Here is a 22,355-nt window from a genome sequence, read left to right as displayed (position 1 = left end):
GTTCTCTACCTCTTTAAAGGAAAGGTATTAGAGATAAAGCGAAAATGTGTTTTTTACTAATCAAATGATTTAAGTAGTCATCCTTTTGAGCAAAAGTCCCCAAAACACTCGTTAGTGATCTGCTGTCCCCAGGGCCTAGTTGTTCAAAAGGTGATTAGCTTAAAGTGAAAATTTCAGTTTTCATTTCTTGCAAAACCTGTGAGTATGCCAGTTGGAAAAGAATTAAGAATTACAGAATTTCATAAAGGTTTGTCAAGTTAGTTCTAAAAGGAAATTATTATATCAGGATTTGAAAAAAATGTTGTTAAAATATGATTAGCCTAATAACCTTTTGAACAACTTGACCTAGATCGATTATTAGCAATCTGGAAGACAGATTATTTACCAGTGAGGTGGAGGACGGGCCCTGGAGTAAAGAACACTTCATTCTGGGTCATTATAGGAATGTGTCAAGCCACTGTGGGCAAATATTACCACTATTTATCAGGAATTAATGATGAGAGTATTTCCTAAACTTGCCGTCGCCATGCTTTGAATTTGATGAAATGTTCAGCTCTGATTTTGTTTTCCTGATTTGGCAGACAAAGATTGATAAATGTACCTCTATTGTCAAGAAACACTGAAGTAAGCTTTCTGGGACTTGATGGACAGGCAATGCTTAATTACCAATTTTTCAATACAATAAGTATTGGGACAGTGAATATGACAAAAAGTGTTTTTATCTTGACATAGAGTATAAAGTTTGTTCACTTACATGCAATTTATCTGGAACAAATGACGGATGGAAATGCCACACTTTTCAGTCAATGAGATGTTCAAAATGGCTGAATCAAAAGTAAACATGCATAGGTAGGCATTGCTATTGTAATTTCACTTGAAATTTGAGATATAAAACCTTACTTCTTGAGAGGTGACAATAGGGATTTTTAGTAGAGTCTGATGACAGATGAAAGGTCATATCCATAGCACGCAATCTGATGATGAGTGTAAACAAGTCAAAGAAAAAAACAACTCAAGTCTTTTTATTTATTATATATATACAAAGTTTATTGTATAAATTCAACAATGTAAAATTTTTATAAAACAAAGGACTGTTATCAAAAACTTGTTAAATTCTTCAATGAACAGTATTATGACCGTTAAGATCGTCTTAACACAATAAAACACATTGGAGAATGGGAAATTCTGTCAAATTCTGTCCTTAACAGAAAATACAAAAAGATTATATAGCTGCTGACATGTCTACAGCATTAAAATAAATGCATTTGTTCTCCCTGCAAACAATGATGATAAATTTCCCTGTCGATACATGTGATATGAAATGTGTTATCTTCCTGATAATAGTCTTAAATGAGTTATCTCCCTTTGGTCAGTAATTATCTCCCCTATCAACAATGTGAGGTATGTCATCACCTTGACCTCTCCTGTCAACAATATGCAGTACCAGTAATACAAAACCTTGACCCTCCTGCGAGTTTGCTGAGGTTTGGAGGTTACACACCGACAGTACATACTATGTTTTTGTCTTGACCTCCTCCTGCCAGTTGCTGAGGTATGGACATATTTTACCTCCCCATCCCCAGTACATGACAGTACTAAGTAAGTGACCTTGACCTCCTTCTGCTGCTAGTTTGCTGAGGTTTGGAAATATTTTGCCTCCCTTTAGACAGTACACAGTGAGTCATGAACTTGACCTTCTCCTGCAGCAAGGTCGCTAAATATGATTTGCCACCCCGTTGACAGTACATAGTAAGTTGTGACCTTGACCTCATGAGACAAGTTTGCTGAGGTTCGGAGATATTTTGCCTCCCTAAAGACAGTACATAGTACATGTACATTGTAACCTTGACCTCTGTCTGCTGTAAGTTGAGTTTTGGAGGTATTTTGCATCTTAACTGACCATATACATACAGTAAGTCATAACCTTGACCTCTGTCTGCTGCAAGTTGAGTTTTGGAGGTATTTTGCATCCTAACTCACAGTACAAATAGTAAGTCATGACCTTGACCTCCATTTTTTGTGAGTTTCCTGATGTTTGGTGATATTTTGTGTCCTCATCGTCCACATAGGTCACCGCCTTGACCTTCTCCTGCGATCAGGTTTCTGCTGTTTGGAGTTTGATTTGTGCGATTTTTCAGTCTCCTCTATGTTTGAGCAGAGTCTATACATGACACAAGAGTACCGTCCAGGGGAAGGCTTCACTACTTTAATTATAGTATCTAAATCTAGGTGGACACGATGCTCGTAAACCTGAAAAATAAAGCACATTGTAACTAACATCAGGAATTAATTTCATCAATGTTTCACAATCTTAACAATCCAAGCATCAGTAATGTAAATAATGTCCCTCACTAATTACATAGACATAGACTATAGTTGATCTATGTTATTATGGAATATGTAATATAAAAAGTACAGTCATTGCTAATTAAATATAGACTACAGTCAACAGTTATTATGAAATACATAATTATATTTTAAATTATAGTAATTGTTAATTAGTAAATAAGTTAATTATTGCAATATCAGTTATAGTGATTAGTAATTAGATATAAATAATTGCCGTCAGTAATAATAATACCCTATTATTATATAACAAGAGGCCCATGGGCCTTAACGTCCCCTGAGCTTTGATATATTTTGGCAGATTTGATTCCTGTGACCTCGAACTTGTGGTCAATGTCATTCACCCCAGCTTGCTAAGACCCAATATTAGATCCATTGACCTCTTGCTTAGTGAGAAGAAGAAGATTCAAGATTTTAGTATATCTGACCCCTGTGACCTTAAATGAAGGTCAAGGACATTCATTTGAACAAACTTGATAGCCCTTCATCCCAGCACACTATAGGGCCAATATCAGGTCTCTAGGCGTCTTGGTTATTGAGAAGAAGTCAAAAATGTTAATTGTTTACAGTCGACACACAACTTCCTCTCAGGTGACCTAGAAATGGCAAAATATGTTAAATTCTTTTCCCCTAGCATTGTAAGTTCTGTCTCGTAGTACCAAAGGGAAAACATCCGTTCTAAACTATAACATTCATGGTTCATACAGATTTTTTGTTACCAAAATTTAAGCACTTTTTCAAGGTTTTCCAGGTGCATTTTTTGCGCAAACATGTTGGGAACTGAGATAATTTTTTTTGTCTTTAACATTATGAAAATAACAAAATTGTGTAAGTGCTCAAAAGAATAAATAACCTGCCATCCGGATATTATCGAAAATTAAGGTAATGCTGACAATTGAAATCTTTTTATAATTTTCTCATTATAAATTACTCATTTTAAAGAATCTGAAGACATATGTATTCAGCAAGTATAAATTGTAGTACTTTTCAAGCACTCGTGAGCAAATTCCAGCACCAACCTCAAATTCCAGCACTTTTCTAGCAACGACCCCAAATTCCAGCACTTTCCTAGCAACGACCCCAAATTCCATCACTTTTAGTCTATATTAACCATATCATCTGATTTCTATTCAACCAGCTGAAAACAAAAGTTGTTAACATTGGCATCTCAAACCAAAGAGAGAAATTGCATAACAAACCTCTTGCCAGGGTTCCTCGAGGCGTATTGCCCGTAGTAAGGCCCCTGTGGTGTTGTGGTAGAGGTTCAGTATGTTATATGTTCCCTCAGGGTCGTGGTACACAGCGCTGGTGTACAGCAAATCCAGATCATCCTCATAGTCAACATTGTGTATTGTCTGATCCAAAACATCAGAACATTAATGCCACTCTTAGAGACATAAATACATGAACAAGAGGCCCACAGGGCCTGTATCGCTCACCTGGTTTCAGGAGATATGAAACAAGAGAACTATGCTTAAGTATATTTGTCACTGGTATTGCTATGTCAATATATCATAAGCATTTTATATGGACGTACATCAACATTGGTTTTGTTGTAATTCTAAAAATGTCAATTTAGCCAAATTGATCCCTTTTGGCCCCGCCCCTCAGCCCCCCGGGGGGGGGGGTCAGCCCCACCAATTGTACAATTTTGAATCTCTACCCCAAGGGGATGCTACCAGGCGAATATGAGTGATATCCATTGCTTAGTTTCAGAGAAGAAGTTGTTTATATCAATTTAGGCAAATTGACACCTTTTGGCCCCGCCCCTCAGCCCCCAGGGGGTCAGCCCCATCATTTGTACAATTTTGAATCCTTACCCCAAGGGGGTGCTACCAGGCAAATATGAGCAATATCCATTGCTTGGTTTCAGAGGAGAAGTTGTTTATATCAATCTAGCCAAACAGGCCCTTTTTGGCCACGCCCCTAAGACCTCCAGGGGGTCAGCCCCACCATTTGTACAATTTTGAATTCCTACCCCAAGTAGGTGCTACCAGGAAAATATGAGAGATATCCGTTGCTTAGTTTAAGAGAAGTTGTTTATATCAATTTAGCCAAATTGACCCTGTTTGGCCCTGCCCCTCAGCCCCCCGGGGGGTCAGCCCCACCATTTGTACAATTTTGAATTCCTACCCCAAGTAGGTGCTACCAGGCAAATATGAGCAATATCCATTGCTCGGTTTCAGAGAAGAAGTCGTTTATATCAATATAGCCCGATTGACCTCATTTGGCCCCGCCCCAGAGGTCCCCAGGGGGTCAGCCCCATCATTTGCACAATTTTGAATCCCCACCCCATAGTGATGCTACCAAGCAAATATGAGCGATATCCATTGCTTGGTTTCAGAGAAGAAGTCGTTTATATCAATATAGCTAAATTGACCCCTTTTGGCGCCGCCCCAGAGGCCCCCAGGGGGTCAGGCCCATCATTTGTACAATTTTGATTCCCCTACCCATAGGGATGCTTCTGACCAAATTTGGTGAAATTCCGATCAGTGGTTATAAAGAAGAAGTCAAATAAGTCAATTGTTGACGGACGGACGGACGGACGGACGACAGACGACGGACGGACGACGGACGACGGACGCCATGGTATGGCATAAGCTCACCTTGGTCCTTTGGACCAGGTGAGCTAATAACATTTATGGGGACAATTTAACAATCACCTTCGAAATCGACAAGGTACAGAAATATAATCACACCTAAAACAATGGTAACTTATAATGAGGTAACCTACAGCCATTTTCTGTTGTGGACTGTTTAATTTATAGCAGTGTCCATCTACAAACACTAACTAGAACTCTAAAGGCCAAATGCTCAGTTTTTACCTTACTGTAATACTCCTTTATAAATCATATCAAAGGGACACAACTCCAAAGAAAATCAATGAAATGGGAAATCAATCACAATCTTAATGTATTGATCAATCTTTGTATGTACCAAGATTTTCATGAAAGATTTAGAAGTATTATTCCCAGAATCTTTAAAGGATTCATTAAAGGGGCATTACGCTCCTGACAATACTTGAAATGAAAAATATCAAAGGGATATAACTTTCCTGTCAACACAAGATAAAAAGGATTGCATGAACACTCAAGCTGAACCTTTCGCTGTAAAGCCTAAATCTGAGTTCCTACCATTTCTGAAGTATCCTGGACCTCAGTTGTGGACACCCGACGTCTAACATTACGCCCAGAAGACGTATACATAACTTCATTCTAGGGAAATCAATATAAAAAGATTTAACAGAAAGTTAATATCACAAGATTTGATGGAAGTATAACAAGTCTCAAGATTAATTAGAAAATCAATAACAATAGAGGATATTAATATATATAGAGATTTATTATTTTTGTGTTCCTTTTTATTTTCTAACTTTGTATTCCTTGATAGTTCGCTTACCACTTTTGTATTCCATGATAGTTCGCTTACCACTTTGGTATTCAATATATTAGTTCGCTTACCACTTTGGTATTCAATGATAGTTCGCTTACCACTTTGGTATTCAATGATAGTTCACTTACCACTTTGGTATTCAATGATAGTTCACTTACCATTTTGGTATTCCTTGATAGGTCAATGGAGAAGTCCTGATCAATTTTACAGCCTGCATCATCACTAGATATCTTTAAAAGTCTGGAAATTAAAAAACATACTAAAGAACTAATTAATATTGACTGTAATGTGAGGCTAATATAATAGCTTTCTGCCAATAGCAGGAATAAGATAAGGGTTAAATTATTGCCAAGAGAAAATTCATCATTAAACATGGACATTATCAAAAACATGTATATTTCATGAAATTTATTATTGCCAAGAGAAAATTCATCATTAAACATGGACATTATCAAAAACATGTATATTTCATGAAATTTATTATTGCCAAGAGAAAATTCATCATTAAACATGGACATTATCAAAAACATATTTCATGACATTTTTATGAATATTGGTTGGTTTTAGTTGCTGAGGTATGATTTGCTCATTTAAATCACTGATTTTGAATAATTTTTTTATGTATTAACACTTTAAAACTAAATTTCAAAATCATTAAAATTTTCCCAGTGAATCTAAAACAGGAAGAGTTTTCCCCAATAGAGTATTGTCACAAACCTAACATCGGTAGCTCCTACAAAAAGTATTCTTCCTGAATCGTCTCCAAAGAAGTTGGCCTTGTCTGTATCTAAGTTGGTAACATCCATCGACAAAATGCCATTTTTAGCCTGAAATATACAAGGCAGTATCTACAGTTACTGATTGATTATCATATATAATATGGTACAAACAGCATAAGGTATGACAGAAAAATGTAAACTTTATATATTTTACAACAATTGCAAAACAAGTTATATTAACTTATATTAATCACGCTTGTTGGCCCTGATGGAAGCGAGAGAGGGTCTTAATGTGGGAGGAAACCGGAGTACCCGGGGTAAACCCACATGGTCGGGCAGGTGACCCCATACCTTTTCATGTCCAATAAGGGAATCAAACCCCGGCCGTCAAGGTGAAAGGCAAGTGTGTTACCACTGTGCCACTCGACCATCCATGACAGAAAAAGCAAAAGACAATTTTGTACTAAAGGTCATATGGTGAAATTAGTTAATTATTTCATCTAGGAACAATATAAAATAGACAAATCATCTCAGTCAGCTACAGCGTTTGCCACAAAGCCTAATATGAAGATCAGAGGTGCGTGCTTGGATGTTCCCTATGTACCCCTAGGCCTGTTGGTTTGTTTTTCTCAGGAAGCTGAAAAATGGATCTGACCTGGTTGTGTCCTTTGGCAAGACAATTTTCCCTAAATGCTGTGGATTGCATGTGGATGGCATGTGGATGGGTCTTCCGCATGTTGTTCAGTGAGGTAGTCACCAACTACTACAAGGAGACCCTGACTCAAAATGACCATGGCTGTTCACGGGGCGATAAGCACAGCAAACAAACAAACAAAACAAACAAACACAGCACTATTCCCAAGTGTCATGATATGAAATATAATGTATGTAAATGTTGTATTCAATGTCTTCAAATATTTATAAGTAATGCTGGATGCCATGGAGAGAGCTTATAGAGACAGAGTTCGTTACTCACAAAAGTGTTAAAGATACATAATAATTAACTGTCCTTATTGTTTTTAGAAATTCTAGATGGCTGTGAATACTAAGTGACTAGGTAAATATTTTGAATAGCCCATGAAAAATATTTCTTGTGTCACTATGGTCAAAACCTATAAATATAGACTCAAAAGTATCTGGGCAACTTGATGGTTTGACTAAATACTGACCAGTTGTTCGTTGGTGAGGTCTGACTAAATACTGACCAGTTGCTCGTTGGTGAGGTCTGACTAAATACTGACCAGTTGTCCGTTAGTGAGGTCTGACTAAATACTGACCAGTTGTCAGTTGGTGAGGTCTGACTAAATACTGACCAGTTGTCCATTGGTGAGGTCTGACTAAATACTGACCAGTTGTCCATTGGTGAAGTCTGACTAAATACTGACCAGTTGTCCATTGGTGAGGTCTGCCTAAATACTGACCAGTTGTCCATTGGTGAGGTCTGACTAAATACTGACCAGTTGTCCGTTGGTGAGGTCTGACTAAATACTGACCAGGTTGTCATGTGGTGAGGTCTGACTAAATACTGACCAGTTGTCAGTTGATGAGGTCTGCACTAAATACTGATCAGTTGTCATGTGGTGAGGTCTGACTAAATACTGACCAGTTGTCCATGGTGAGGTTTCCCTAAATACTGACCAGTTGTCCAGTTGGTGAGGTCTGACTAAATACTGACCAGTTGTCCGTTGGTGAGGTCTGACTAAATACTGACCAGTTGTCCATTGGTGAGGTCTGACTAAATACTGACCAGTTGTCCATTGGTGAGGTCTGACTAAATACTGACCAGTTGTCCATTGGTGAGGTCTGACTAAATACTGACCAGTTGTCCATTGGTGAGGTTTCCCTAAATACTGACCAGTTGTCCATTAGTGAGGTCTGACTAAATACTGACCAGTTGTCCGTTGGTGAGGTCTGACTAAATACTGACCAGTTGTCTGTTGGTGAGGTCTGACTAAATACTGACCAGTTGTCCGTTGGTGAGGTCGGACTAAATACTGACCAGTTGTCCATTGGTGAGGTCTGACTAAATACTGACCAGTTGTCCATTGGTGAGGTCTGACTAAATACTGACCAGTTGTCCATTGGTGAGGTTTCACTAAATACTGACCAGTTGTCCATTGGTGAGGTCTGACTAAATACTGACCAGTTGTCTGTTGGATGAGGTCTGACTAAATACTGACCAGTTGTCCGTTAGTGAGGTCTGACTAAATACTGACCAGTTGTCAGTTGGTGAGGTGAGGTCTGACTAAATACTGACCAGTTGTCTGTTGGTGAGGTCTGACTAAATACTGACCGGTTGTCCATTGGTGAGGTCTGACTAAATACTGACCAGTTGTCCATTGATGAGGTTTCACTAAATACTGACCAGTTGTCTGTTGGTGAGGTTTCACTAAATACTGACCAGTTGTCTGTTGGTGAGGTCTGACTAAATACTGACCAGTTGTCCGTAAGTGAGGTCTGACTAAATACTGACCAGTTGTCAGTTGGTGAGGTCTGACTAAATACTGACCAGCTGTCCATTGGTGAAGTCTGACTAAATACTGACCAGTTGTCCATTGGTGAGGTTTCCCTAAATACTGACCAGTTGTCCAATGGTGAGGTCTGACTAAATACTGACCAGTTGTCCGTTGGTGAGGTCTGACTAAATACTGACCAGTTGTCTGTTGGTGAGGTCTGACTAAATACTGACCAGTTGTCCATTGGTGAGGTCTGACTAAATACTGACCGGTTGTCCATTGGTGAGGTCTGACTAAATACTGACCAGTTGTCCATTGATGAGGTTTCACTAAATACTGACCAGTTGTCCATTGGTGAGGTCTGACTAAATACTGACCAGTTGTCCATTGGTGAGGTCTGACTTAACACTGACCAGTTGCTCGTTGGTGAGGTCTGACTAAATACTGACCAGTCGTCAGTTGGTGAGGTCTGACTAAATACTGACCAGTTGTCCATTGGTGAGGTCTGACTAAATACTGACCAGTTGTCCATTGGTGAGGTTTCCCTAAATACTGACCAGTTGTCCATTGGTGAGGTCTGATTAAATACTGACCAGTTGTCCATTGATGAGGTTTCACTAAATACTGACCAGTTGTCTGTTGGTGAGGTCTGACTTAATGCTGACCAGTTGTCAGTTAGTGAGGTCTGACTAAATACTGACCAGTTGTCCGTTGTTGAGGTCTGACTAAATACTGACCAGTTGTCCGTTGGAGAGGTCTGACTAAATACTGACCGGTTGTCCATTGGTGAGGTCTGACTAAATACTGACCAGTTGTCCATTGGTGAGGTCTGACTAAATACTGACCAGTTGTCCGTTGGAGAGGTCTGACTAAATACTGACCAGTTGTCCGTTGGAAAGGTTTGACTAAATACTGACAAGTTGTCCGTTGGAGAGGTCTGACTAAATACTGACCAGTTGTCCGTTGGAGAGGTTACAGACACGGAAGCAGCTCTGACTCAGTGGAGAGATGAGGTAGTGCCAGGGGAAGCCACCAACATCTACAATGTGTTGGGCACATCTGACCTCAAACAGGACAGGCGGACATTCTGAAACAATGGCCTATTATTTAATCAGAGAAGACTGTGTAATGTATTCTAAAACATATCTTTACTTATACCTCGAAAAAAAGATACCGAAATCTTTATTTTACAGTGAATGAATTGATTTCTTTTTTTATCTATCTATTCTTTTACAATTTCATGTTTGCTTTGTTATATACACTGCATACATATATTTGTATTGTTAGTTTAATATACAGTCAAACCTCGATGATTCGAACTTCGTTGATTCGAATTTCTCGCTGTATCGAACTTTTTGCTTGGTCCCGAATTTTCTCACTATATAACACTACTAACGAAACTATGTATGATTCGAATTTTTATAAATAGAAGTTTTCGATGTATCGAACTTTTTTCATGACCCGTTAGCTATGATATTATAGGTAATTGACATCTCATGATTCGAACAAAAAATTTACCTGTACTGACCACTGGACAGGTGTTTGTCGTGACCCCTGCGGCAAGATTTCACACCTCTCCCCCAAATGCCCTGACTGACAATAGGGATAAGGATAGCGTGTGTTGTCACTCCCGGTCATGGGGTTAATTAATAATCAGACCAAATTGATAGATAAAAGGTGTATTTATAAGCCATGACATTTAATTATACTTCTTTTGCTTTATCTGTTAAACGCGATATAAGTGTTTTGTAACCGATACAAATTTTGTTTAATTAATAAAATGCTTAGGTAAAATTAATGAAAAGAATTTTTATTTTGTTGTGTTTGAGGTATAAATTAACTAAACTTTTCGATGTGAGCCTGACAGGCGACGATCAACACGAAGACACTGAGGACATGTAAAACGTTAACAGATATGGTCATTATCAAGAAAACATCAATCTATTGTCATCCATGAATAATTCGAAGTCCCGCTGTTTCGAAGTTTTTCTGTTAGTCCCTTGAACTTCGAAACATCGAAGTTTGACTGTATATACTCGGTAAATAATAATCAGATTGTCTGCTATGATCAGTATCTTCATGTTCAGCTAACAAGCAATCACCCTGACATATATGACCTACCTGTAACATGTATGACCTACCTGTAATATGTATGACCTACCTGACATGTATGACCTACCTGTAATATGTATGACCTATCTGTAATATGTATGACCTACCTGTAATATGTATGACCTACCTGTAATATGTATGATCTACCTGACATGTATGACCTACCTGTAATATGTATGATCTACCTGTAACATGTATGACCTACCTGTAATATGTATGACCTACCTGACATGTATGACCTACCTGACATGTATGACCTACCTGTAATATGTATGACCTACCTGTAATATGTATGACCTACCTGTAATATGTATGACCTACCTGTAATATGTATGACCTACCTGTAATATTAATATGTATGACCTACCTGTAATATGTATGATCTACCTAGCATGTATGACCTACCTGTAATATGTATGACCTACCTGTAATATGTATGACCTACCTGACATGTATGACCTGATATGTATGACCTACCTGTAATATGTGAGATCTACCTGTAATAGTATGACCTACCTGTAACATGTATGACCTACCTGTAATATGTATGACCTACCTGGCATGTATGACCTACCTGACATGTATGACCTACCTGTAATATGTATGACCTACCTGTAATATGTATGACCTACCTGTAATATGTATGACCTACCTGTAATATTAATATGTATGACCTACCTGTAATATGTATGATCTACCTAGCATGTATGACCTACCTGGCATGTATGACCTACCTGACATGTATGACCTACCTGTAATATGTATGACCTACCTGTAACATGTATGACCTACCTGTAATATGTAAGATCTACCTGTAATATGTATGACCTACCTGTAATATGTATGACCTACCTGTAATATGTATGACCTACCTGTAATATTAATATGTATGACCTACCTGTAATATGTATGATCTACCTAGCATGTATGACCTACCTGACATGTATGACCTACCTGTAATATGTATGACCTACCTGTAATATGTATGACCTACCTGACATGTATGACCTACCTGACATGTATGACCTACCTGTAATATGTATGACCTACCTGTAATATGTATGACCTACCTGTAACATGTATGACCTACCTGTAATATGTATGACCTACCTGTAATATGTATGACCTACCTGTAATATGTATGACCTACCTGTAATATGTATGACCTACCTGTAATATGTATGACCTACCTGTAATATGTATGACCTACCTGTAATATGTATGACCTACCTGTAATATTAATATGTATGACCTACCTGTAATATGTATGATCTACCTAGCATGTATGACCTACCTAGCATGTATGACCTACCTGACATGTATGACCTACCTGTAATATGTATGACCTACCTGTAACATGTATGACCTACCTGTAATATGTATGACCTACCTGTAATATGCAAGATCTACCTGTAATATGTATGACCTACCTGTAATATGTATGACCTACCTGTAATATGTATGACCTACCTGTAATATGTATGATCTACCTAGCATGTATGACCTACCTGACATGTATGACCTACCTGTAATATGTATGACCTACCTGTTATATGTATAACCTACCTGTAATATGTATGATCTACCTGTAATATGCATGACCTACCTTAATATGTATGACCTACCTGTTATAAGTATGACCTACCTGTAATATGTATGATCTACCTTAATATGTATGACCTACCTGTAATAAGTATGACCTACCTGTTACATGAATGACCTACCTGTAACATGTATGACCTACCTGTTATATGTATGACCTACCTGTAATATGTATGACCTACCTGTAATATGTATGACCTACCTGTAACATGTATGATCTACCTGTAATATGTATGATCTACCTGTAATATGTATGATCTACCTGTTATATGTATGATCTACCTGTAATATGTATGACCTACCTGTAATATGTATGACCTACCTGTAATAAGTATGACCTACCTGTAATATGTATGTTACAAGGCAGACCTAAAGGCAGGTCACCACAAATGTTTCCTTCCGTATCAAATTCCTCGTAGAGCTTGGCTTCAAACTTGCGATACTGTTTGAAATAAAATATTTACAAACATCATGAATACACATTCTACATGTTTCAAGTCAAACCTGAGACTGCAGGGTTATAAGTGCTCTACTAACAACATAGTAAGCCAGTAACAAGTCACCCAATTTAGCCAAGTCACTAACTCAAACTAGCAGAGTCAAAAACCAGTGACTCAGGTTAGTTGAGTTAGTAGCCAGTTATTAATTGGGTCATCATTTTGATTTTCTCCCCCTCTATTAAATTATGATTATTAACCTTTTCATTCATATCAATTAAAAACTGCTAAATAATATGAAATGGCTTAGACGTCTTGATGGGAAATTGAAATTAATTTAGCTGTAACATAAACAAGAGGCCCAGAGGCCTGCATTGTTCACCTGGATATATCAGTAATCATGGAAAAATACTTTCATTTAAGTTAAACTACAAATATTTTCCTACTTGATGTGTTGTCTTTCCCCAACAATAATTCAAACTAAATGTGAAACAAATTCTGTCATTCTTAAAGAAGAAGGATTTTACAGACTTCGCTATATGCTAGACATTGAGGACTAGTATCGATTTAAAGGATTTACTTATATTTCTCCATTTGGGCCCCACACCTCCAGCCCAAGGGGAGCCACATCCTCTGTTTATTCAACATTGAAATTTGCCCAATAATGATCCAGACCAAATTTCATTAAAATCAATTCAGTTGTTCAGGACTAGAGTAGCGATTTAAAGGAAAAGTTGACACACGACAGATGCTGTACCATGGCATAAGCTCACCAGCCCTTCAGGCCAGGTAAGATAAAAATAAGGTTTTTATGTATTCATATACATGTTTATACATGTAGTAATAAATTAAGTCGTTCCTCTGACAAAAATAATTTTGTTTTCAGTGTAATTAAGTCAAATTAAATTTAGGTTCAGTTTTAGCATGCAACTCTACACCAGTTTACATTATAACAGATACTTAGTATACAGATTATAGTATAACCTTTTCTACAATCTGATCAAAACTGTACATCCTGATCCATCCTGACTGATGCATGGTGATTAGGAGGCCCTGGGAGATCACTGCATTTACCACATCTTTACCAAACACCTAAAACAAGGATTTAAAAAAACCTACATAAACCACAAACTCATACAACAACTACAACGACCATCCATATATCTACAGTACAGGAAGAGTTATTTAGTATTCAACCCCTGTGGGAGAAACAGGTTCATCAACATTTTTAGAACAAGTTTTTGAATATCTAAACACCAAATAACAAGAGGCCCATGGGCCTTAATGATCACCTGAGATTTGAAATATTTAAGTTGATTTAATTGACCCTTTTTGGCCCTGCCAATCAACCCAGGGGGTCAGTCAGGGCCAATATGTGTATACCATCAAGCTGCCATCCCATACTGATAATGTTAACAAAGTAAGAATGAATTCCAATAGAAATCAAACAAATGATAGTCACAAATGTGATTTCCTTCTTCTTCATTTATCTTAGTATACAAAGTTAATACCTATATACTCATGGATACCTACTTCCTCAGTTATCTTAGTCTACAATACATACATAATACCTATATACTCATGGATACCTACTTCTTCAGTTATCTTAGTCTACAATACATATATAATACCTATATACTCATGGATACCTACTTCTTCAGTTATCTTAGTCTACAATACATATATAATACCTATATACTCATGGATACCTACTTCCTCAGTTATCTTAGTCTACAATACATATATAATACCTATATACTCATGGATACCTACTTCCTCAGTTATCTTAGTCTACAATACATACATAATACCTATATACTCATGGATACCTACTTCCTCAGTTATCTTAGTTTACAATACATATATAATACCTATATACTCATGGATACCTACTTCTTCAGTTATCTTTATCATGCCTACAAACTTCAGTGGGCACACCTCGAATACTGCCAGCAGTCTCACTATGGGGACAGGAGCACCAGCCTAAAACATGTAATGGATGTTTACCATTAAAATATCATAAAAATTGGGTCATGAAAATAGGTTTTTAATGATATATTTAATGGAATTTTAATGACACTGATAGACTATTAGTAAGTGTTTAAGTAATTAATGTTGTAGAAAATGGTGTTATCAGTGTTATTTTTACCTGACATTTATGCCAGCCTGTGCCTGATTAAACTTGGAAAATTATTCATGGGAAGAAAACCATTATTTTGTCTTCATATTGGAAAAATAAAACAATTTTTACCAGGGGGGAAATAAAATGTCTTCTGTATACTTTAAAACAGGGCAATAATGTCACTGGTAATGGCCAATTCTCAGAATAGTAGAGCAGTTATGCTTTCTATATTTCAATTTTTCAATATTCTTTTGATATATCAAATTCAGTGTTGCCACAGTCAAATTGGTGATTCTCACCACAGCTGTCTAATGACCAATTGCTGATACTGTCTCACAACACAATTGTATTCTCTTCACATTACAATGGAAGGATGCAGTAAAACTGTAAACATAGTGAATTAATTTTCATTTCAGCCAGTCATAACTGATTTATAACTGTCTGAAAACAAAATATAATATCTAAAGCAAACCTGTATTTAGAAATAACCAAAGTCAATGAACCTGGTACTTTTGTACATATTTTAAAATAAACCTCAATCCAGCCTCAAAATTCCAGGGATTGGTTTCAAGTAAGCTCTCTTTTCCAAATTAGTTTGGCTTGGTTTTGTATTGTTTAACATATCCTATCAACATCTAAGGTCATTTTATGATGGCCTCTCTTGTATGTGAGATGCATGTCTGTGGTGAGTGTGTGTGTGTGAGTGTGTGTGTGTGTGTGTGTGTGTGTGTGTGTGTGTGTTTTGTGAGGCTACAATATGTTCATGTATGTCTTCTTGTAACAGTGCAAAACTGATGTTGGCTTTATAGTGTTACCTCACTGAAACATACTTTCAAAGACACCAAATAGGACATTTCACCCAGAATGTATCCCTCTCAGATTTTGAAGATGTCCTCATTCTAGGTTTCACTGCTGTGACTATAACGTAGTATATATAGTACGTACGGTACATAACACACAAAACTGTATAGCTCACCTGTCTGACATGTTGATTGGGACGTGAATTGTGTGTTGAACGTAGTACCAGGGATTTATTAGGTTCATTCCAGGAAATATCACTAACAAAATAAAACATCAGAAGACAAGATTTCAGAAATTATTTTACATCTGAATTTGCTACAAGATTACCATGCGTCTTTAAGCAGTGGACTGCAATGATATGTTTTTATAGTTTAAATAAATGACAGATCATTGCAGGCCAACATCATATTATGTGAATGTCACATTTAGTTGCAAAGCTCTATCGTATATTATCTATAAATATCATAATAATGAAGTCCAATGCTTATAAAATGTACCTATATGTATGTGACAGTAAGGACTGGTCGGGCCGGGGTTAGTATAATGTGACCGGGTTTCCACACCTTTTCATGTCCTATGCAGACAAACTGAAAATTGATCAGTTGACACAGTTGAAACACAATTGCTTTTCACTTAGGCGGCCAGTTCAATTCAATTGGACATAAAATGGTAAGGGGTCACCTGCCTAACCACGTGGGTTTTTCCAGATATTCTTAGACTAGTTTCCTTCCACAGCAAGACCCCATACACGCTTCCATCCAGGCCAACAAGACTGATTGCTATAAGTTTATATAACTTGTTTCACAATTGGTGTAAAATGAATAAAGTTTATTAAATTGAAGCTAAAAATTAGTTGATCATTAACACAGACAAATCAGCCATTTTTTAAGGTGGGCTGTCAGTGTTACCAAGGTTGTAATAATGATGTTGTAACGGGGGAGGGAAAATGCAGCAACCACACCGAGACTCAAACCCCGGACTTTTGAACTCTAGAGGGACACTTAAACAATTCGAGCTACCTGGCCACTGGTGTCCAGCCCAGTCCAGTTCCTCTGCATTACTCCCTCCTCCCACAAAGTCTTCGACCCCAAAGACACACATGAGACCTAACACCATATTTGTAGGTTTTTAGTTGGGTGCCAAATGTAACAGGAGAGGAAAAATGCAATAACCAGAATGGGACTGAAATCAGGGACCTCCAAAGTCTAGAATGATGCTCTAACTATTTGAGCTAGCTGGCTAACAGTTTCAGCTAGCCCAGTCCAACTCAGATATTGGGTACACTTCTACTTCCTTCAACAAAGTCTTCGACCCCGGAGACCCACAAGAAAGCCTATGCCATCTCTGTAGGTAATTAGTTGGGTATCAAATGTAACAGGAGAGGAAAAATGCAATGACCAAACCAGGACTTGAACCCAGGACCACCAAACTCTAGACGGACCCTATAACCATTTGAGCTACCAGCTGGCAACTAGCGTTCAGCTCAGTCCAGTTCCGCTACAATGTCATAAGTTATGACTCATAATAGGGTAGAATGGATGTCATTAACAGTTCTTTAAATGACATGTGTTTCTGGTTAGCTGATATGAAGATTTGAATTTCCTGTCGTAGTTGTACCGAGAGAAATATATATATATAAATATACATACATTATAATTATAATCTTGTCATGATCAAGAGGATATATCATTAAAGGTGACAAAAACCAAATTTCAGTATCAGGATTTTTTTTTGTGAATCTAGTTTACTTATGTATTAAAAATCACTTCCTTGAAATAGTTTGTTTCAAACTCAGAAATCCTACCAAAAAAACAACAAAATTTGAACGAAATATGCAAAAAGTCAGAAAAGTTAATGTGAGTTATCTTTCTTGAACAGGAAAGGTTGTGACACAAAAATTCATTCAGTGAAAAATTAAATAACCAAAGCTTACCTGAACTTGTGAGTTTGAGAAAGGAAAACAGACTCTACTGGTGACTCTCGCTTTTTATCCAAAACAAACCGTAACAACCACTTTTTTTCAAGGCAGTATAAACTGAACTTATGGCCGTTGTTTGGAAGGGGAAGGCACTCCTGTTGGTGAAAAGGTACAATAAAATTACAATTCAAGAGCTTCATCATTTTACCTGATAGTATTATCTACAAACAAGTAACAGTGACTTTCACTTTACTAATGGTTAGGTCTACAGACTGACACAGGTTGATGGTTATGACTTCCATTATTTATGCTACGTATCTACATGTATATCAGCTTCTTTCATTTATCTCATTTATTAATTTTATTCCAAAATACTGTAGGTGTGATGAAATGCTCCAGTAATAAAGGATATTTGTACAGGTTCATAATACTGTTACATGTAATTAAAACCCAAGTAATTAACCAAGTAATTACAAACCCAGTAATTAATAACTCAGTAATAAAAAATTTAAACCCAATAATTACAAACCCAGTCATTAATAACCCAGTAATCACTAACCCAGTCATAAGAAACCGAGTAATTACTAACCCAGTAATTACTAACCAAGTTATTACTAACCCAGTAATTAGAAACCCAGTAATTACAAACTCAGTAAATACTAACCACATTATTACTAACCAAGTAATTACACACCCAGTAATAACAAATTTAAACCCAATAATTACTAACCCAGTAATTACTAATCGAGTCATTACAAACCCAGTAATTAGAAACCCAGGAATTACAAACTCAGTAATAAATAACCCAGTAATTACAAACCCAGTAATTACTAACCCAGTTATTACTAACCTAGTAATTTCAAACCCAGTTATTACTAACCCAGTAATTAGAAACCCATGCAGTAATTAGAAACCAATTACTAACCCAGTTATTACTAACCCAGTAATTAGAAACCCAGTAATTACAAACACAGTAAATACAAACACAGTCATAACAAACTCAGTAATTACAAAATGAGTAATTACAAACCAAGTAATTAGAACACAGTAATTACCAGGTACTCTCATTTCAAGTTGAAGAGATTATTGTCTTAAATATAACATTTAACAGCTGTATAGCACATTTTGTTAAGAGCAAATTATATATTCACCTGCTGTATCACATTAGTATGGTACAAATCTATTGTACAATCTGATTAAAATACATCTCTTCAATATGCCTATGCTATGAAGATCTGCAATTTCATTGGCTAATATAATTGTTAAATATAACTTGATGAAAGGTGATCTGGACGTGACCCCATAGTGTATACGTGTACGTATGCGTATTAAAGAAATGTATCTTAATTACATTGAAGTATTGTATAAGCTCAAAGAATCATACATTATTATGGTACAGGTAGATAGTGTATTAAATCAGAGAATCTGTATAAATACAGAGAATTATACATAATTACAGTACAGATAGATAGTGTATTAACACACAGAATCATACATTATTACGTTACAGGTAGATAGTGTATTTACCGAGTGTATACAAGCTACAAGAGCATCTTCTATTTTTCTGTTGGGGCTGCGAGGTTGATTAACTTGTAAACACTGTGGCTCATTCTTTAGATTATACCTACACATAAAAAAGCAATGTCTGTAAAAATAATATTGTACACATAAAAATAAACATGTCACTTAGGGAGATTATCTCCCCTTGTTGAAATTCTTCCGTTCACTGTATAACAATGGTTACAAAATTAAATTTAACTAGAACACTGACAGATCAGCAAGAGCCTCGCCTTGTGGCTATATATCCTCCTTAATCATCAAGAAGCCATTTGCCCATATCGCCGAGGTTGACATTTACCACAAGCAAGCACTTTCAATAAGAAAGCACTTTATAAAATTTCAGTTCAATCAGCCCTTGGAAACTCTAGTTATTGCACGGAAATAAAAAGTGCTGACGGACAGACAGATGGTCAGACAGACGGATGGCCCGACGAACAGACAGGCAGACAGACAGACACAGTGATTAATAAAGGGTACCAGGCACTTTCGTGCAGAGGCCCTAACTACAGACATTAAAAATTATTTAAGACATAGACATGGTGATGAAAAATGCCAGGTGACACAGGTACATGAAAATCAGTGCTCTGCCTTCAAATGTATTGAAATCAAGCCCCAGGAGTTTCAATTTATGATAACAGGAAAGGTTTGCATGTAATCAGTGAAATATTGTATGTTATATACATAGCTATTCAACTTACCCTCCATACCAGATCCGAAAGTGAAATATTGTATGTTATATACATAGCTATTCAACTTACCCTCCATACCAGATCCGAAAGTTTTCTAAGTATATTTTTCCTCTGAAAATAACAAAACTGGTACTACTTTTGATTTGTACAAAATAACAAAAAAAATCTGCAGTAATTTTTGTTTGTTTAAAAGTTAATTACCTCACATTATTTGTTTACTTGTTGGTGAAGTTAATCATTATTGGGATTTTTCAGTTAATCAACATTAGTGGCAGGTTGAAATATAAATAAATAGATAAAAAAAAGCACTTTCAATAAACAAATTAAATTAGAATAAGTCAAATGTTTATTTTTTTTCTACTTTTAGTATGTTCCAAACCATACCCTTCACATGAAATTCGTTTGTCTGAATTCTTCTGCCATACTTTTTTGTAGGAATAATTACCCTGAAACAATAATAACCATACAACATTAAAAAGATATCTACCTTAGTCTGTGTCAGAAGCAACGGATGAAAAAAAATTGCTCTAAATATCATAAACATGACAGTTTAATTTTTATTTTAAATAGCACATATCAGTGTTTTCTTACACTTCTTTTACTAGAGCCTGTACCTTTTCCATTGGGAAAAATAATGTGGTATTTTTTTAAATTTTTTTTTTTTGGGGGGGGGGGGGGGGGGGGGGGGGGGGGATATTATCAACAGATTTTTGATGTTTAATTTAAATTTGATCAATAGAAACTTGTAACATGAATTACATCTCTGAATTGATGTACAGGGACATTTAAACAATTTCAGTTTGTGGGACAACATGAACATGAAATTGTGAAAATACAACAAAATCTCACGAGGGGAAGTGACCTATATTCGGCCCGAAATGGACCCCAATATGTTAATATAAAAAATACTGTAAGTGTTGTCTTTATTATCTAATAAAAAGATATATAATTTATGTGATGTACAGTGTTAAATATATATGCCATGATGTTCAAGAGCTGATATCTACTTTTTGCTCAAGTATTTATACATATAACCGTCAATGTGTACATGTACAAGGACCAGGGCTGCTTTTATTCATTGGTTGGAACAGAGTTGTTTGTTTAGGAATTAGGTCAGGCCTGTTGATTTCATATGCCAATTACGTTCACTGTGATCAGACGAGCCTGACAAAGACTTTCAAGGTCTGCAGGTCCATCAAGTTCTTAGCCTGATATATATGACATTTAAAAAATGATGAACTGGCTTGTCCGCATTAAACTGGAAACATTCCTTATAATCAAGGCCAGGAAAAACCACTAACTTGTGTATAATACGAAAACTGGAGTATCAAATGCTAGTTAGATTCACAGGGGTTCGGTTTCAGGATATTGAGTATGATCAGTTAACAACCACAACACTATAAATTTAGTCTTCATATATATTCTGAAACCTTATAAAACTCTGGGTTATCGATGTTTAAAAATGACATCCCTGGTATTTCTAAGATTTCAGAATATATAAGAATACTTAATTTAAAATATGTATAGTCATTATACTATTTATAGTGTACATGTTGTGGTTGTTAATTGAGGTCATATATTACTCAAAATCCTGAAACTGGTAGCCCCTGTGGTTAGGTTGTGGACTTTGTAAAATTGCTTACACTGCACATTTTGAAATGAATTATTGCTAAAATGTCGCACAAACAAGATTGATAATATTTTACTAAAAGTCAAAATGTTCTTCAATGAAATCGTCTGTTACTTTCCGGAAGCATTGCATCTATTTTTGGTACTTCCCACGTGCGCGTAAATCTTATCAATAAATGCGACATGGACAAAAAAAGTTCAAATTGATTTTGGCTATTTCTATTAACGGATATATGTCCTCTTTGGGTTATAACAGGCGAGTTTGCGTAGTATACTCAAGTTATTATTGGTCTTCGCACTGCTGGCAGTCTCCTATTAATGGCACTTAGACCAAACTTACCCCACAGATGAGAGATCGAAGGATCTTATATGAAGCGTGATGTTGCTTGTGTTGACCATATCGTTCTCTATTCGTCAACATCAATAATGTATTCATATAACTTGTATTTTTCCTACTGTCTTTGTGTCCAGAGTCTGCATTTTCCATTCTTCCTCATCCAAGTGATACGCTTGACGTAATACGCTTGCGATGAAAGCGTCTTTCCGACCCAAAAACAAATGGCTGTGTACA

General features: G+C 36.5%; 1 protein-coding gene across 8 annotated transcripts; it reads right to left on the bottom strand.

Annotated features, from left to right (window-relative positions):
- Positions 1–1,063: 1,063 nt before the first annotated feature.
- LOC117345133 (DDB1- and CUL4-associated factor 17-like) lies at positions 1,064–22,355 on the bottom strand. Of its 8 annotated transcripts, none has more exons than XR_004536351.1 (16): positions 22,125–22,348; positions 20,540–20,601; positions 20,225–20,266; positions 19,434–19,530; positions 17,922–18,061; positions 16,164–16,245; positions 14,959–15,048; positions 14,050–14,157; positions 12,971–13,070; positions 9,868–10,001; positions 6,457–6,566; positions 5,898–5,979; positions 5,481–5,561; positions 3,546–3,701; positions 1,931–2,250; positions 1,064–1,850 (listed from the first exon to the last, which is right to left on the bottom strand). XR_004536351.1 is itself a non-coding variant. In XM_033908113.1 (15 exons), the coding sequence occupies exons 1-15, from the start codon at positions 22,269–22,271 to the stop codon at positions 2,071–2,073; spliced, it is 1,611 nt and encodes a 536-aa protein (XP_033764004.1). In that variant the 5' UTR covers positions 22,272–22,348; the 3' UTR covers positions 1,065–2,070. The 8 variants fall into 8 exon arrangements, 6 of the variants coding, with proteins under 6 accessions (XP_033764005.1, XP_033764004.1, XP_033764007.1 ...); XR_004536350.1 differs by having other exon boundaries at positions 1,065–1,844; positions 1,925–2,250; XM_033908113.1 differs by having other exon boundaries at positions 1,065–2,250.

The sequence above is a fragment of the Pecten maximus genome, chromosome 16, assembly GCF_902652985.1.
Source record: "Pecten maximus chromosome 16, xPecMax1.1, whole genome shotgun sequence".
NCBI classification, from domain to species: domain Eukaryota; kingdom Metazoa; phylum Mollusca; class Bivalvia; order Pectinida; family Pectinidae; genus Pecten; species Pecten maximus.
This window is presented reverse-complemented; position numbering and strand designations above follow the sequence as displayed.

What these genes read in the sequence shown, in the direction of transcription:
- LOC117345133 (XM_033908113.1), bottom strand. Translation starts at nt 22,271, where the DNA reads ATGGAAAATGCAGACTCTGGACACAAAGACAGTAGGAAAAATACAAGT. An exon ending in CCAATCAACATGTCAGACAG is followed by an intron (nt 15,049 to 16,163) that starts GTGAGCTATACA and finishes TACATGTTTTAG; the next exon opens with GCTGGTGCTCCTGTCCCCAT. An exon ending in TGATAAAGATAACTGAAGAA is followed by an intron (nt 14,158 to 14,958) that starts GTAGGTATCCAT and finishes TCCTTGTTTTAG; the next exon opens with GTGTTTGGTAAAGATGTGGT.